The following is an 18,322-nucleotide window of genomic DNA, read 5'->3' as shown; positions in this document are numbered from 1 at the left end:
TTTATAGCAGCCAGTAATGCTCAAACTCAGTGTAACGTTGACTGACAGACAAGCAAAAATTCTTCCAGTGTATCCCCAGTGTCATAGAATCAAGTGCCAAGAACAAGTACAGGAAATTCTCCTTTAGCTTGTCCACAGCTTTTGAAAAGGTAGCCTGGGAAGCAGTTTGCTGCAGGGTGAGGACATCTGTTTTGCAATGGATATGAACACTTTTATCCTCTGGATATGAAACACCCAACATGAGCCAGGCTCTCAAATTTTGCTCTCCATTTTGGTATGCACAACAATTTGGAGCACTCCGACGCTGGAGTATTTGGTTTGCTGGTGCAATCTGGTATGTAGACATCTAAATAATTGCACCGCCCCCTGTAAGTATAGGTGGTTTGCTTCAGGAAGGATGGAAAGCTGCCCTTTGTGTTATCTTAAAACACATTCACTCCGTGGGAGTTGTCACTTCTCATTTCTCTAAGCCTTAGGAAGTTACCATGGATATCAACATCCCTGCTGTTCCCAGCACTGCATCATTTTAGATTAAAAGTACAGATCCAGAAGCAGCAGCATCCAAAATCAAAAATCAGGTGGCTGGGGATCTACCCAATTACCGTGAGGATTTCATGGCCGTTCTCGATTCCCTCTTCATGCCACGTGTCAAGTACTCGCTCCACAGAGGCATAGCCCAGCCCGTCGTCGAGGCTGGAGAAGACTCTGAACCCAATCGTGCTAGTCATCGCGGACAGGGCAGTGGTGCGTCTCCCACTTTCATCGAAGGACTAGAAGAGAGGAGAGATGGGGGTCTGCAAAGGCCAGCTAAGGGCAACACTGGACATCTTCCTACTGCTGCCGAAGGAGGAAGGCTTATAAACTGAATTGCCGTAAGGACTTGAGTCTTCTCTCAACTGCACTGATGTGGCTCAGGAGTAATTCCATTTAACCCAGTGAAATCCCAGTCTAACCAGGCCCTTGCTGTTAAGTTTCTAGTGTAAAATAAAGGAGGAAAAATTCTACTGTAGCAAGACAGGTTCTCAGGCTGATAAGAGTTTTACCCTGTTGTAATTACCCAACTACGGGCAATTTTGGCTTTGAATGTTTTGTGGTTTCCCCCAGAAGGGCTGCCTCAGGAATCCACCCGCACATTTACCGTTGCTGGCCCTTCCTCCCCACAGACCACGTGACGTTTCAGTGGAACAGTTTGTCTGGCGGTGCAGGATTTCACCTGATCACTCTGGGCCGACAAATTTCTTTGCCACTTTACCCCGCGGTATCAGGAGCCTGGGGGTGCTTCCATAAGAGGCGACCTGGCGGTGGTTTATCCCGATTCCCCCACACCAAAGCAGTTTACTCCTCCTTACAGCGTACACAGAGATTGCCTTTGTATTCACGATGGGCACAAGCAAACGCAGATGCAGCAGTCATTTTAACCCACCCCAGCGTGGCCTGTGACATTATTGCTGACTTTCGGGAGTCTGATAACCAATGCCTAGAGGGAGCCATTCCCAAAATAACGTGTTCTCTTTTGTGCAGAGAGAACATGGAACTTGAAACAGTGACCGCTCTGGTCCACAGTTCTTACACCAATGCAATATTATTCTGGTAATGCCTGGGGGTCCACCAGCAGCAATCAGGTGCCTGCATGGAGAAATAAAAGCACGTGGGGCATGACTCAATCTCCACTGAAGGGCTCCGGCTGACTTTAAAGGACTCTGGATCAGGGTCCTAGTCTAATGTGGCGTCAGAGAATCAGGTTAGAGATCAAGAAGGCCTATCAGCAGAATCAGGCAGCAATATCTACCTGAAAGCTTCTCTTAATATTACATTATCTAGTCTCCCAACCATCCGGGACTAGCTGCTATTAAAAAACGTCCAGCATTCTAGTCGAATGAAACCATTTTCCAGAGAAATACTGTCCCACTGCTTCTCACCTGCATGGAGAGGTGCCGTTTGAGTTGTCTGTATGGGGTAGAAGCTGATGGCGTAAGAGATTTTCCATTTTTAAATAAGCCATAGAAAAAGTCCTCTATGCTCATTGTGCCATCTTGTTCAAGATTATGGAACACCTCTTCAAGCACCTGAAAGCGGTAAAATACAGTCAACATCCTTTATACGCATGATGCGCCTCTCAGATATATCAACATGAGACGCACTTTTACAGCTCAGCATAAAAGAAACAAAATTCTACCAGTTTAAGTCTTTTGTGCAGATGTCATTTAAGGAGCAAACCAAAAGAATTACTCAGTATACCAGATTAATAATAATAATAATAATAATAATAAATGAGATGGCAATTACGGTATTGTGAACAGTGGCTGAGTCACAGAAATACCAAATACAACTACACTGAAGCCTGTGTACCAGCGCATTTTTCCCCTGCAACATTTTAAGTTGTTCTCCCTTCTCAAAACACAGTTTAAAGAATTTCACTGTCTCAAGGGGTAGTATATTCAAAGAAATAGCTTCTAGAAAATGTTTGCTCCATTACTTGGGGTTGGTCCTGCTTTGAGCAGGGGGTTGGACTAGATGACCTCCTGAGGTCCCTTCCAACCCTAATATTCTATGATTCTATGTTCTCAAAGCCTTCTGGCATGAGGGTTTCAGAGCAAATGATGTGCTGAAAGAACACCAGCTTGCAGAGTAGCAACTGAACTAAGGGACAGTGCCAGGTTAAAATAAATACCGGTTACTACCACAAGGCAACCTGGTTTTTAAAACAGCTTAATTTTTAATATAGAAAGTGTTTAAAATGTACAGTTCATTGACTTTCTGCACTATACTCTGCTTTGACTATGAAAGAATCTCAGCCGTTTCTAGTCCCTTTCAATTCCTGGCCCCCCAATGGTAGCAGGATGCTGCAATGTTTGTGTTGCAAACACTGCGAATGAATATTATCCCATTAAAATACAAACTTCCTGGAAAAAAAATAATTTAAGTTGTTATTTGGGGGTGTGGAAAAGCTACTTTTTACAAGCCTGTGAATGCTAGACGGACATGAGAGTGTCCCAGTAACACAAAAATATTCATGTCAAATTTAGTTTTGAAATCCTGTTGAGTCACAAATATTGCCCCAGGGCATTTGCAAATGGCGCTCAAAGCAAGGGTCTGTTGACTTCTTGGCAAGCACTCTAGTTCCTGATGAGGAAGTTTAATACCACACAGTGGTGTAGTGGTAAAAATAAAATAAAAAAAGTGGGCAAACTAAGCTTTTTGGTGCTCCAGACTGGGCAGTGACCTGGTAGGCATTAAGGGGGTGCAGAGATTCCCTTATTTTGAATTGTGTCTAGGATGACATCAGGGTGAAAATCAGAAGTGCCATTAAAAAGCATTTTGACACTCTCTGCTATACACAAAGCGATCAGAAGTGAGTTAACTCCGTATTCCCCAACCAAGAAGCGGATAAACTCCATTAACCCTGGCCTACACTACGGATACCCTGGCTACAGACCTGCCGTTTACTTTCTGGTTCGTAATCACAGTTTAGACCCCATTTTACTGGAGAAACCATCATTAGTTAGGGCTGTTACTACCTTATTATAAAGACAGGATCGAACATTTGTTGACTCAAAACCGTTATGCTCATTAGGAAGCTATCAACTGGGTTTGGATTCTGTTTCCAAGTCACCACCTGTCTCTTTAAAATGGACAATTAAATGTATCCTAGGCATTTCTCAGAGAAAAGCGAGTCATTTTCCTGGTAAAAGTGAGGAGACATTTCTTATGGAAAAGCCTTTAGAGTACTTTGTGCCACCAGCTTTCCTCTGAAAGGAGACACCCGAGATCGTTACCTCGCCATCCACAGTCTGCAGCCCGTACTGCTCACAAACGGAGATCAGCTTTTTCCTGTTCAAGTGGCCATCTCTGGTGATCCCTAGATTCTCACAAACCTCCTGCAGCTTCTCTTCTATCCAGTCCTGGGGAGGGGACGACGCAGTCTGTGATGCATTCAAGTCATCTGGATTCCAAAATCTCAACTGGCCTGAAACAAGGGCAGTTTGTTTGACATTATTAAAAGGAGAGATACAAAACACCATTGCAAGAAACTCTGGAGGATTTTATAATAGAGAACAAATCTGAAGCTAACATTAGGTGCCAGCGTAGTTATGTCACCCAACACCTTCAACTGGCTGTTTGCCAGCACTAGCAAGTGATCTACCTTAGGGGCTTGTAATGGTGCCCATCACCACAGCATCTGGGCACCTCCTCCTTGCTTGGCAAGATTCTTAGTGAACTTCATGGGATCTTCTGCTGTGCTCCATCCCTGGCTGCAGGGGCTCTGCTTGGGGCAGGGTTTTTCACTGGGGGGTGGGGGTGGGGTTGCTGTGTCAGTTGGTTAAAGGAGGGACTCCATCAAAGGGATGATCTTGCAGCATGTCTAACTCTCATGCTCCACCATGGGCTTTGGGATCTGCACAATCCAAGGGGAAGGCAACTCCCTTGATGCTCCCAGAATGACCTGTAGTCTGTAACTCAGCTGGGACCTGAACCACGAGGAGCTTTGGAGACTGGGACCAAGGCCTTCAGCTGGCAGCGAATGCAGGCTGGGGGCCCGTGGAGGGACAAGAGCGCAGGCTGGACGTGCTCACTGCAGCCTAGACGGAGGAGGAAGTGGTCAGCTGCATTCCGCACAAGCTGGAGCTTTTGCAGAGTCGTGTAATGTCTGCCAGAGCTCTTCCCTCGATAGTTGTGTGTCGGCCACTAGGGCCAGACCTGGTTATCGCTAGGGAGTCCTACGGCCCTGGCCATGCTCCTGTGGCAAGACGTTCAGAACCCCCCAGCCCAAACCCATCTGAAGCTTAAATATGCCATTAAGCAAATGTTTTGATCAAGATACGTTCAAACAATTCTCTGTCACCAGGAACCTCCACTTGAACCCCTTCCTCCAAGCAAATAAATTCAGTGCAATACCCTATACAGCTGAAAATGTTAACGTTTAGAGGGTTACTTGAAAGGGTTAGAAGACTTTTTGTTGCAACTCCCCACACTAGCCTGAACTCTCCCTCTTACACTCACTCACTCACTCAGGGGGAAGAAACTGGTATTTCCAAAGTAAGTGGAAACGTTTAGCCATCTCTCAAATCAAAGCAGAGTCTTCAGGATCTTTCTGTGGCTGACCAGCCTCCTGCAATCACTGCTCTCGAGCGGTGCTCCACAGTCCGTGAAGACAGTGTGCTCTAGTGGGCAGGGTACAGCACTGGGGGTCAGGAGACCAGTTTCATCCCTGGGTCTGCCACTGACCTCCTGCATGACCCTGGGCATTGAACTTCCATGTCTCCTCCTATTCTTTGGACAGGGATCATCACTCCCTATGTTTTGGTTAGGTCACTGCAGTACAAGTGATAAGACACACAGAGCAAAACCTTAAGGGAACAATTTAAACTCTAGCCAAGGTAGAAGGAAGTCATTTAATTCTGTGGCTCACGTTGACATCTAGTGGCCAAGGAGTGCAACTCCATCTAACGCTATCTCAGCATTCCCACTGCTGGGGGGAAAGCCAGGAGAAGGGCCTGTACTAGCAGCATCTATGGCAGTGGGTCTGCATTGCTGTAGCCCAGTGAACCTCGCTACGCAGCAAGAGGCTTGATGTATGTTCGTACACAGCTCCTACCCCAGAACTCACAGCACGGGAGCCCCGAGCAGCCGGCCAACACAAAACATGGGGACCTGCTACGGGGGGAGGAGGAGAAACAAGGGAATGGGGTAGCAAAGAGAGCAGGAGAAGAGGGAGATGAACGAGAACTTGAGAGAGGTCTGCTTGGGACAGAAGAATGAGAATGGGTGAAGGAAGCAAGTGAGAGGAAACGCCCCCTCTCCCCCGGGGGACTGGCATGCAGGAAGCTGAGAACCCTTCGGGAGAGGGAGCAGGATTGAAGGTGATCCAGGGCCACTGGCCTCCAGGGTGGGGCTCAGGCAGCCGCCTCTCCTGGGCCCGGCTTTTCGTCTCATCCCAGCCTTGGGGCAGGTTTCCATCTCAATACGCCACGACAGAAAACCGAAGCCCTGCAGTCTACCTGCCGTTTGTGTTAGCTGGTCACTATTACAAAAGTAGAGACTCATCAGCCATGTTCCACTGCAAGAGCATCTAAAGGCCCCTCTCCAGCCACCGGAACCTAGCACTTCTGCACAGCCCGAGGAACAAGCACCGGCTTCCCGGAAGCACAAAACCAATATTTCCAACCTTTCAGAGGAACAGGTTCCAGCACACAGGGATCTCGCATCCCCAGCGAGAGTGAGCCAGGAACCTCCTCTGGTCCATGTGGTTTTTAGCCTCAGACACTTGCAGCCGGTTCCTGGGCTCTGCCCCATGAACATTCCCCAGGGCAAGATGCCGAGAGCTCTGCTTACGACTAGATTAGGTCTGAATCAGAAATTCTTACCAAGAAATTGCCATTGTTTAACTTTCTTATTCTCCTCCATTCCCCCTCCTTAACTTTACAAGAATAAAAGCAGGTGCTTCTGCTTGTTCTTACCTTCTGCTTCATATTCCTCGCTGTCCTGAGTCTTCCAGTGCTAAGAAAAAAATAGGTTCCACAAGTTATTAGTATTCAAAGGCAGCACAGGTATAAAAAGGACTATGGTCATCATCAGATGAGCTACAGAATTCCAACAATGCCGAAATACTTTCATCTCCACAGCCTCCAGGGGCCGAGCTGTCAATCCAAGCCTTTTTGATGAAGTCCACTGCTAGTAGTGTATCTGTTCCAAGGTATTTCGGTGAGGGTTTGCCAGGGGCATTTCAAAATAAAGTCACTTTTGCAATAAGTGTAGTTATTGCAAAAATCAGATCTGAAGATACCAGGCTAGAGCAGAGTCTGGTTAAACCAGTTCAGTTAGGAGGAAGGAAAAAAAAGATTTATTTTGAAAGGGGCTCCATTAAGCAAACCAGTCCATCTGTCTTTGTGATGGGAGCACGTGGATGTGAAAGGGAAGATTTAAGGAAGGGAATGTGCCTAGACTTCCAGGTTTTGGACCATCTTTCCAATTCTGGAACATCACCAGCCATCTCTCTTCTGCTCTGGCTATATGACAACCCAGAGAAGACAAGAACGACTAGCAAACTACACACTCTGATCTCATCAACAGCAGGTACCTGAAATAGCTACATCTTGCACACCGCCAAGTACCAGGTATGGAACCCCCTTTCCCACTACAACAAGTCCACACACAGCACAAGCAGCAGATTTTCAGTGTCAAGGTAAGCAGCAAGAAAGCTGCTCTGCACCCTTTTATACCGCCCCTATCCAAACCAAGTTAAAATCCTGGCTCCCCCAGGCTTGAAGATGCGCTAAATTGATTGAATTAAGGCAGCGTGGGTTTGTTCACAACAGCCTTTCAGAAGTGCTAGCTCACCTTTAAAATCTCACTCTAGGCATTGCTTCCAGCTGTGACAGGTTAGAGACCGTTCGGGGAGAGAGCAGAGCACTGACGTGAGGTGAAATCTAGAAAAAACGTATTTGCAGGCAGTGGACTTTATACAGGTCCACGTGGCAAATAGGTGGTCGTACAACACACTAGCTTTCGCTTCCAAATGGATAGCCTCTTGTAGAGCACGTTACTGTAATCCTAGGAAAATATCCCAAATATCCGTGGGGCTGTGAATCGCCAGCGAGTAGCTGGGCTACTGTAAAGCCCCTCATACACGTATGATCAGGACATCTGCTCACAGAACATGCAACAAAGAGGCTTAAACTGTTCTTTACCTTGTCCATTGTAACACGGGTGGGACAGGTCAGCCTCTACTCACCGAACCTGCCCCACATTGGGAAAGGAAACCATCACCAAACGGCCGCTGTAGGACAGGAAACCACAACGGCAAGCTCCTCCTTACCTAAACTAGAATATTGACTGGAGACGTCGAAAGACAAAGCAAGTCACCGATGTACTCTCTGCCGTCCCTATGGCAGCAGCCAGCTCCCTACGGAACGCCCTTTCCAGAGGTAGGGTGAGCGTGGGGGACAAAACTAGGAACACGTGTCATTGCGATCTCCCTCAGAAAAGGAACAAGTGCTGGCGAGGCAGTCTGAGCACTGGGCGGTTTGCTTGTCCTCCACCTGGCAGCCATTCTGATACGATTCCCTAGCACATGGCAGTCAGCACCCAAGTAGCCGTGGCCAAGTTACTTCCACAGTTCTATATTTCACTTGCATTATTTAAAGGATTTACCAAGCACTGCATAGCCATCCCTAATCAACTGACGGGGCATTTCGTTGCTTATGTACTCAGCACACATGAAGCCCGGCAATATCAGCTTTCATTCTAATGGCAGTATTAGCAGAGGTTACTTTTCGGCAGTTAAAAAGAAGCGCATGAAAGCATACGCATGTGACTGATGGATTTAGAGTCAAAGTCACCAAGGACACAAAGAGGCTCTAAAATCACAATATAAAAGTTTAATACGTCTCATTCAGATTACAGCTAAAAGCCATTAATCTACAATGTTACCATGGAAACTGGATTAGGTCACTGTACTTTTTTAGCACGGCTTCTTGCTTCTGTTTCATCATCTGGTAAACCGCATGATACCAGCTCCTAACAGCACACAATTTGCATGCCCACCACTGCCTTTCTGCGTGATTGGTACAGGAGCGAAAACCAGCAGCAGAGCACTCTGGGATGGGGGAAATTCATGCTTCCCTAGCAAGGACCCCCATGGAAAATAAAAATGGGTGTGGGCGAATGAACTGCCAGAATATCCTCCAACGTGCGTAAAGAGTCAAATGGCAGCAAGGCAGCTTCTATAGCCTCAATGGGACATCACTGACATAAGCGAGCAAGAGCTGCTCGCACAGGTGCCAACTTTCTTCAGTCCGGGTGGGTGCTCCACCCCTGCTCCGCCACGAGGCCTCGCCCCACTCTGCCCCTTCCCCCAAGGCCTCACCCTGCCTCTTCCTGCCCCCTCCCATTGTCTCCCTGGCCAGACTTCGCCCCCTCCCTCCAGCACCTGCTGCCTGCCGCTGAATGCACACACTGACACACACACACACACACACACACACACACACACACACACACACACACGACAATCGCACCAGCACAAAAAACTGAAAAGTTTGCAAATAACCCACAGTATGAAATTTACAGTTCTGGCAAATATACTGACAGACTAGGAACGCATTCAAACACGGACCGAACGGCCTGAATTTGTGCCGCTTAGCCTCAATGAATACTACTCCCCAGCTCCGCTCAGCAATGGCATTAAAGAATTAGGTTGGCTGGATTCCTAGTTTACCTCCAATGACCTCTAAGGAAAGAAAAATATACAGAAGGCAGGAGCAGGGGGAGCAAATGGACACAACTTGTGCCTGTGGAAGTGGAAAACGGAGCATACTCCTGCAGTCGACAATATACGGCCAAAGAATAGCCTCTAGGGCTCCAGAGATAGACGCCGCCTTCAAGCGTATTTCCCAGCATCCTCCCTGAATTCCCTTTTGGTGGGAGGCGTGATTTGTTAGTGTGAACTGGATTTTGAAGCGGGATGGGGTGAGGAGGAGAAATCTCTCTGAGCCCGGTTGTGAAGGGTTTACATACAAGTAGCGTAATATTTTATTTCTTATTTTTTAAAGTAAGAGCTGAACTGAAGCCACTGAAAAACTTTCAAGCACTCGTTGGAGAAGCACCAGGTAATTTCATAAATCCAGACAGTTCAGAGAGGCTGAATGGTGAGCTGAACGCCTGTCGTCCCTGCTCTATGTGGATAATCAATTGTTGCAGACACTGAAGGCCGAACGGCCCCGTTAGCCTGACTGCTGCGGTAATTCGCTTTATCTGCAGGCGCTCTCCTCTGCCGCCCAGCATCAGGGGCTCTATTGTACTTGGCTGCTGCAGCATCACCTGGCAGGACCCTCTACGCACACGGACTCGTTACCAGACTGAATGCTTGACAAGAGCTTCATTGTGAGGCAGGGGTACCAGAGGTCAGAGGTCAAGCAACACCCAAAATGGCTGCCACAGAAGGCAGCCAGCCTATTTTAGGAAGACAAAGGGAGACTTCCATCAGTGCTGTGGACCGTGCATCTCAATGTCACGCGAGGCATTGTTGTAGCGGGCGCGATTGTTCTACAGCTGGATGTGGGTCACACACATTACTGAGCCGGTGTGCAGAAGGCAGAGATTTTAGGAATGTATTATTTTGACAGACACATGCTTTGCTGGGCTGAAGAGCAGATGGCTCAGGTTTTCAATGATCGCTAGCTTCCAGCTCAGAACCCATGTAAGCATCTGCAGCCCGTGCCGTTTGCTCGCTGCGGCCTCTCTCCATAATAACGTAGCAACCTCTCCCACCCTACCATCTGCTTCAGTGAGACAGACCTTTGTTCTCGGTCCGAATATATTGCTAATTAAAATGATGATCAGGGGCTCACACTGCGCCTATTCTATCCTGCACATGTTCAAGTGATCCTTAGCACCAATGTTAACATCAGATTTTGGGGGGGGGCGGGAGGAGGACTGACGGGGGGATGGCATGTGTTTGCTGAAGGGTCGACTCATTGATGCAAACAGCCAGAACAAAGATCCCCAAAACTGAGCAAGCCTCTAAACTGCAACACAATTTACAGCTGCTTTCAATTATAAAGCACCACCACTAAGCGCCAATAGGGAGTCCAAACAATAGCCACTCACAGCTCCTGTTTTAAAAAGATAAACATGCTTTGGATTATCAGATTTGTACTTTGAAGACTTCAGGATCTTAGATTTTGAAAAAAGTCACCAACACGGTTTCTCTGCCCAACTTTGTGGGCCATCTTGGCAAGTGACGCAAGGCAGGGATGGAAGATTTTCCAGTTTCAATTACTGCCTTTTCATTCAAAAGCAAAGGAAAGTATACATTCATACTCCTCGGGCTTTTCCTCTGATTAAGCTCTTCTTTATCGGATAAGCATGCAAATTCAGGAATAAGGCACATGGCTAGGACATAACCATCCCTCCACAGCACAGTAAGGAAGGAGGCAAAAAGTTTGGGTTTTGGCCATCTCAGTAGTAGAGGATTTCCAGAAAGACCTCTAGCTAGAGCAGTGGGTCTCAAATTTTTGAACTGGTGACCCCTTTCACATAGCAAGCCTCTGAGTGTGACCCCCCCTTATATATTAAAAACACTTTTTATATATTTAACACCATTATAAATGCTGGAGGCAAAGCGGGGTTTCGGGTGGAGGTTGACAGCTCGCAACCCCCCCCCGGAATAACCTCACGACCTCCTGAGGGGTCCCGACCCCCAGTTTGAGAACCCCGGAGCTAGAGTGTTATACAGGTTGTCCATCACCATGGTATCTAAATAAATTTCCACCGATAGTAAACACAAACATCTCTCTTCAAGCCTGTTGGCAGGGACAAGCTTACAGTTACTGACAAGTATAAAGGGTGAAGCGGCTGGCATGTTTGGGGAGGTAATTGCAGGGAAGCTCCGTTGAAGAGGAAGTGGGTTTTGCCATTGGTTTGGAGCACCGTGAGCATGGGGGTCGTTTATTTGGCAGCAGGTTCGTTAGGCTTGGTCCATCTCCATCTCCTTAAGATACAAGTCTTCCCCTGCTTGTCAACAGCTTTTCCCAGTGGCACCAGGCAGTCCTGGGAGGCTGCCCTCATGGAAGGAAAGGCGATCAGGTAGCTAGGGCAGGCATTTTGCAGGGCTTTGGGTGTCAATGCAGCGACCTTGAGCTAGACTCTGCTGGGGAAGGGGAAGCAGTGTACCAAGGTGATGTGTCCCTGGTAAGCAGTGCAGCCTCAGGGCATTGGGCTAGCGACCGAGAACTGCAGCAGGCCAGCCTGGAAGTTACAAATGCATAAATCACTGAGGCCAAATCAGCTACATGTAGCTACAGGCCGCAGTGAAGGGCGCCATCAGCGGAATGCTACATTGCAGTGTAGACACAGGAGGAATGGCTTGGGTGAGCTGTGTATAAGGCTCTCTTCTCTAATCTACCTGCCGAAGCCAGGCCTCTCTGTCTACCCTGCTCTTTATACCCGCGCTCTCCGGACGTGAAGTGTCTGTACGCTACACAACGCCGTAAGTACAGATGTACCTGTCCGCTCTTCGTTCCTCACTGCTGAATGGAGTCAGTTCTGGCCAACGTGCTGTTGGGCAAATCACCAATTATGAACGTGGGGACTATTGGCCGACCCCCAGCATCGACAACTTCAGGGTTTCAAAAGCTGCATTAGCAGGAGGTTAATACCTGCAACACGGGCTTCAGAGCAGCAAAGGCAGAGTCAGAGGGCAGCAAGTGAATAGCTGAGATTGCAATACGTTTTTAAAGCCCATGTCTAAGGGCTTGCATGGCGGAGGCGGCGATTAGCACCTCGTCCACAGGGCAGGCCAAGGCGCTCATTCCCTATCTCCCAAGTAGTTGACCCGTTAAGCAGAGTAATGATGGAGATTCTGCAAATAATTTGATTAACCCTCCCCATAGCACAAGCAGGAAGAGAGGACAGACTAAAGGAGGAAGTGATCAGCTTCAGACATACTAGATGAACCCTTTTAATTGGCCCAGGGGCTGGTTCAAAGAAACATCCCAATGAAGCCACTGCCCCACTTTGTCAGATCCTTGTGGATCACGCTGTGCTTGGGCTAGTCACTCATAATGAAGACAGCTACAAGCTTAAAGACATGCAACAGAAACACTGGCCAAGGACTTGCTTGCAAGGATTTAGTCCCACTAGCCACGCTTCTGAGAAGTGGCTTTAAAAATGCTGAATGTCATCTTCAGGGGGGTCATTCCTAACCAAATCTGTAGTGTCTTTTGCTCCCCTGCAGAGCCCAGAAGTTCCCGCTGCAGTCTGGGAGGCTGAAGATACACATAAGTTTTAGGGCTTCAGTACATATCAGCTGGCCCCACTCGTTTTCAGACACCCTACTGAGGGCATTACAGAAAGGTAGAAGGAAGGCACCGAGAAACTTATCCAAGTGTTGAGCAAACCTCATGAGGGATTAAGTCCTTGGTATCCCTCCTGAAAGAAAGCAGCACAAACACACCTGCATTAGGATGTTTCATGCAGACAGAAGAACAAGTATGGCTACTTAGTTAATTGACTGACCTTGTTAATTTACCAGCCTTTTACACCCACTTTACAGCTAACAGAAAGGAATACAATTACGCTGAGTTTTCCTAGCTGGTGCACATCCCGAGGAGGTATATTAACATTGATTTCGAGGTCAGTGCAGTCCACGTGGCCTGCACCAGAGGAGATGGATTAGTCTCTCCACGGTGGTAAGCAAACACATTAGCGCACATATCACCGCAGAAGCCAGCTCTCTTCCAAGTGCACAGTCGAATTACTGCGAGGAAGGCGAGATTGGAAAGCAAAGGATCGTAGAGCCATGTGGAATCGTTGGCAAGGAGGCGCACTAGCCAGGAGCTTGGTCTTTTACAGTTCTGGTCTGGGTGGGGGTGTTTTTTTAAAGTATATTTTAAAGCGAGACATTTCGTTCTCCCCTACAGATAACCAGGTTTTCACGGCACCGTAGTATTGCTACGTGTACACTGTCTCTACTAACAGCTGCCTGCTCCTACCCGCAATTCTGTATTTCAACGTTCCGTCGGGGTGTGTGGGTGTGGGTGTGGGTGTGGCCAGCTAGAGCATACTGGGGAAAGAATTCCGCTTCCCCTCTAGGGCAAGGTCTGTGCATCCACTCCGATCTGACAGCTAGCAATACTTGCAGTGCAGTACCAAAGCTCATGGATATGATCCACCACTTAGTGCAGTGCGGCTGGTGCCCCTCAGCAGTCAGTCACAGCCCTCCAAGGAGGCATCATAAGCAAACCCGGGGGAAGGGAAACAAAACTGAATGTTTCTTCTCCCTCACTGGACAATTTCCACTGAGTGCTACTGAACAGTCACTATCGGATTGACAGTATTTGGCAAACACACAGCACAGTGGCAGGGATCCAGCATCAGCGACGTGCTGTTGTGGCCATATGCTAATACACCCTACCAAGGTTACACTATTTCTCCTCCCTTGCACATTCTGTGGCCTGGGGTGATGGAAGGAGGAAGAGTCTCAGTGCTCACACGATGAGATGCACAAGTTTCAACCAGCAGTACCATGGTGGAGGGGCAGGGATAGCTCAGTGGTTTGAGCATTGGCCTGCTAAACCCAGGGATGTGAGTTCAATCCTTACAGGGGGTCATTTAGGGATCTGGGGCAAAAAAAAATAGTTGGGGATTGGTCCTGCTCTGAGCAGGGGGTTGGACTAGATGACCTCCTGAGGTCCCTTCCAACTCTATGATTCTATGCCCTGATCTTACAGAACACAAGCAAAACAGGAGTTGAGATCTTTAGGTGAGCACATGACTAGATCTACTATAAATAAAGCTTGATACAATCATGCATCTCTGGAACAGAACATTCCCAGGCTGACAACTGGAGATGCAGGGGCTGGGAGGGGAAAGCAGCTTTCAGAACCTCAAGAATATTTATGAAGTGTCTCTTCTCAAAGCATATGTCATTTAGGTGTTGCAGATTATGGCAGTGCAATGGAAATCACCAAGCACAAACAGAGACGATAAGAGGATGGGAATGCCAGGAAAATCCCTGTTGTATTATCTAACAAATGCATACAATGAAGGAACAAAGTCTTCTGCAAGCAAAGACTCGCCATGCTCCAGTTATGGCAGTTCTGTAAAACGCCACTGCAAAGGAGCAGAGTAAGAAGGCCAGATTTCCTTAATCTCGGTTTGTACCACAAGACATGGATTAATACTCTAGCGTCAGACAGCTAGCCCAGTTATTCATCGTCTATATTAGCTAGTACTGTAGTTGCTACGGAGTTTTCACGGATGAACTGAACTGACGGCAGAAGACGTGTCTCTTCTGCTCACAACACACTTCGTTAGACATGAAGCCAGAGTTATAGCCATAGCTTAATTACTGGCCCTTACTTTATTCAGGAGCACAAAGAGGCCAGAGGGAGGTATTCTGGTATTTAGTCAGCATGATCTAATGTGTAGAACAGTTATTAACATGCTACATCAACCAGATACAATCACGTATTCTTCTGGATTTTGAGTAGGAGACCCCTTACAAGGCTGGTCCAGTGGTGGCACCGTCAGACATGATCTTGGGTAGGACTGGACAGCTCCCCAGTTTACTTCGGGAGTTACACTATTATCTGCAGGCCAAACGTATACGTTCAGACCGGAGACTAAGTGAAGCTGCATCTTATTTACAAAGAACACTTAATACGGAGCAATATTTTCTCCCAGAGTAAAGAGAGTGGCATCCAGGAGGCAATAATTCTGCAGTCGGACATGGTTTTTAATGCTTGGCCCCAGTTTGAAGTGACAGTTTTGCACTGTAAGCCTCAGCCCCAGGCTCTGTATTCGGTTTAGGGTTGGCAGATGATTATATTTTTTTAATATAATTCTTACCGATAATATCAATGTTTAATTTTGAAGTATTTTTTCAGATTTTTATCGATTTAAATCTTCACAGCTGCAGGAAATTATAGTGGTTTCAGACAATTATTTAATGACAGTAGATGCAGAGATTTAAAAAATTAAAGCTTTAAAAAAAAAAACTGAACACAAACTGTCAACATCACATGTCAAAATATACAAAGTAGATATCCTTCAATAAATCAGACCCGTGTTTACTATTCATTCTATAATCCATTTGTAACAAGCCTAATTCAAGACTAAATCAATGGATTTTGATAAATTCCCAAGCCACATTTTTCTTACTTCGCCTGTTAGTTTTGATCATCTATGGAAATATTGTCAACGTTTTTTGTGTGTACGGTGAAATCAACATTCACTGACATTTACCAGTAAAAATCTAATCCTTTTAAACCTAAATTATGCTACACACACAATAGCCTATTTCCAAACAACGTATAATTATGACAAGGACTCCGGAGATGCTACATTCAGTTCAAATTAGCTCTGCCCTGCTGCCCACTTTGATCAACTATTATGCACAATCTGGCCTTGTACCACATTCTCCCCGGCCGATGTGCAGGGTACAGCAAGGGAGGGAAGTTTGGAAAGAACTATGCTGTGGGAAGCTATAGATTCAACAAAGCTTTGATCCCAGCTACTCCCAGACTTTACTCAACTGAAGCCCAAATAAGACAACTTGAGAAACCATTTCTCTTCACGAAAAATAGAAAAGGGACCTGTTTGTGACCTCCCTTGTAAAGCACTGAGATCGATGGATGAAAAGCACTTATATAAGACCTAGTTATTACGATTATATTTCTGAATGGACCTTATATTTCAGCTGCTTGGGCAGCATAAAGTTTGCAATCTTATCCTGCGGTGTTGGGGTTAAAGGAACAATGCTTGAATTGGGCAGGTAGGTCACAGCCATATTATTCAGCTGAGGCTCCAGAGCAAAGCTTTTCTTTGACAGTGGATTACAGTGTCTGTGCGTACACATGGAGAGCTGGGTGCAGCTGGTAGCACCAGCCATGTGGTAGCATACCTCCTGGGCCCAAGGAGCCTAGATGGTTTTCTGAAATCCCAGGCCTATCCTAGCATCTTCTGATAGTGTAACACCCCTCAGGTCTAGAACCCAGGCCTGCAGAGCTACCAGGCAGCTGACATCTCCCAACGGCAGCTGTAGCCAGCTCATGCTCCACTTCCCATGACCCGTTGTGGACGCTGACCATAGGAAGTTCTGCCTTCGGGGTTTGACAGACAGCAGCCTAATGGCTCTTGATTGGCTGCCTGCCCTTTATAAACCTAGGCAACAGCATGGATCTTCTCTAGCTGCCACTACCGTTCCTGCTCCTTACTCCTGAATTCCTGGCTTTGCACTCAGCTGGATTTGGACTTTGCTTCCTGACTCAGACCCTGAAACCTGACTCGGACACTGAACCTTGGTATCGACCCTGGAACCCGACTACCAACTTCTCTGCTTCTCCCAGCCTCAGGTGTGGCCCTGCTCTGACCCATGGCCCTGACTGTCCTTGTTGGGATCCTGACAGACTGCTCCAGAGCTCGTGCAAGAGCTGGGCTCCTCCGCAAATCTGCAGAATGGGCCATACAGCTCTTTGGAGTGTGTGTGACTGGAAGCAATCCTTCCTATTACACCGAGCAAGCTCAAGTCGCCTATAGTGCTTGCAGTGTGGCCTGCGAGTGGTCAGTTCTATTCAAAAGTTCTTCATGAAGAGGAAGGATGGACTAGGGCAGAGAGGCGGGTGGACGGTAAGGAGCATTCATTACAGCTGACCACAACCTTGGCAGGAGAGAGGGTGAGAATACAATTTGGGCACTGTGGAAAAAGCAACACTTAAGGAGAAGCCTGATCACAAAACACTCCCGGTAGCAGAACACTAACTTGCTCTGGGAGCACACAGCGCTGTAGGGACTGACGTACACAATGGGGCTAAAATCGTTGGCAAACATCTGCATTGCAGGCATTGATGCTAATCCAGTTGGATTTCTCCAGCGTCACTGGACTTTTCACCTGCTCACTAGTGAATCAACATATTAACTCAGCATTAAAATAAGAACCAAATGCTCATAAAGATGCCGCGAAGAGGTCTTTTTCCCCAAAAGGGAACCTTAAAAAGCATGCTATGAGAAGCGCATTTAACTGTTTATGATGTCCCCTTTCTTCCCTAATGCTAGACATTGCTCTGCCTTGTATTGTCTACGTCAGCACATTTTTGCACAGATTTAAATTTGTGCCAGCGTAAGAGGGGTGGGAGGAACAGAAATCAAAAGACAAGTAGCTGGATTTAAATACTGAGTCAATGAGCGTTCATCTATACCTGATGTTCACATACACAAGCTCAGATGGCACCCCATGGCTCGAACACTCTGTCCCTGATGGAGTTTAAACATTTAGTTCTGGCAGGAGAGCAGTGAAACCAATACAACAGTAAGAAACTGAACTCTGTACCCTTAAAAGGAAGGGAGTCAGAAGGCGGCCAGGGTCATGTCCAAAACCTCCCTTTTCCCCCTCACACATCCCATCAATGCGACGTAGGTCCCGTGGATAGTCACTTTCCGGGCACTTTACCTCATCGCAGTCATTGGAAGCGATGTGTGAACTCCGGGCTGCTTCATTGAGAGGCTCAATCACAGTCACCTCGGCAAACTCTTCCACGGATTCCTGAAACTCCGGCAGAGACCGCCTGCCATAGCGTTTCCCACCTTTGATGTATTTGGGCTGGGCTTCAGGTGAAGAATCTATTGAATTAAAAACAAAGATAGAGCATTGGCAGCATCATTCCCGAAGAAGCAGTCAGCATTTAGTCCCAGCAAGATGCATCGTCGTACAACTATAAAGAACAAGCTATTCCTTCATACATGTGGCAATTCAAAGAGCAGCTCCTCTTGTAATTATATTGTCCATAATACTGAGTCTGGGACATCTCTAGGTGGTGCCCAT

General features: G+C 47.2%; 1 protein-coding gene across 1 annotated transcript in view; it reads right to left on the bottom strand.

The window, feature by feature from the left end:
* NIN (ninein) overlaps positions 1 to 18,322 on the bottom strand; it is a 103,595-nt gene that overhangs the window by 46,966 nt on the left and 38,307 nt on the right. The window contains exons 4-8 of the mRNA XM_026654192.2: positions 17,951 to 18,120; positions 6,459 to 6,498; positions 3,777 to 3,967; positions 1,920 to 2,066; positions 603 to 770 (exon numbers count right to left, since the gene is read on the bottom strand). Coding sequence (XP_026509977.1) covers positions 603 to 770; positions 1,920 to 2,066; positions 3,777 to 3,967; positions 6,459 to 6,498; positions 17,951 to 18,120 — 716 coding nt within the window. The remainder of the gene's footprint in view (positions 1 to 602; positions 771 to 1,919; positions 2,067 to 3,776; positions 3,968 to 6,458; positions 6,499 to 17,950; positions 18,121 to 18,322) is intronic.

The sequence above is a fragment of the Terrapene carolina genome, unplaced genomic scaffold, assembly GCF_002925995.2.
Source record: "Terrapene carolina triunguis isolate 2854851 unplaced genomic scaffold, T_m_triunguis-2.0 Scaffold189, whole genome shotgun sequence".
NCBI classification, from domain to species: domain Eukaryota; kingdom Metazoa; phylum Chordata; order Testudines; family Emydidae; genus Terrapene; species Terrapene triunguis.
Note: the sequence above shows the minus strand (reverse complement) of the source record. Positions and strands in the feature narration are given on the sequence as shown.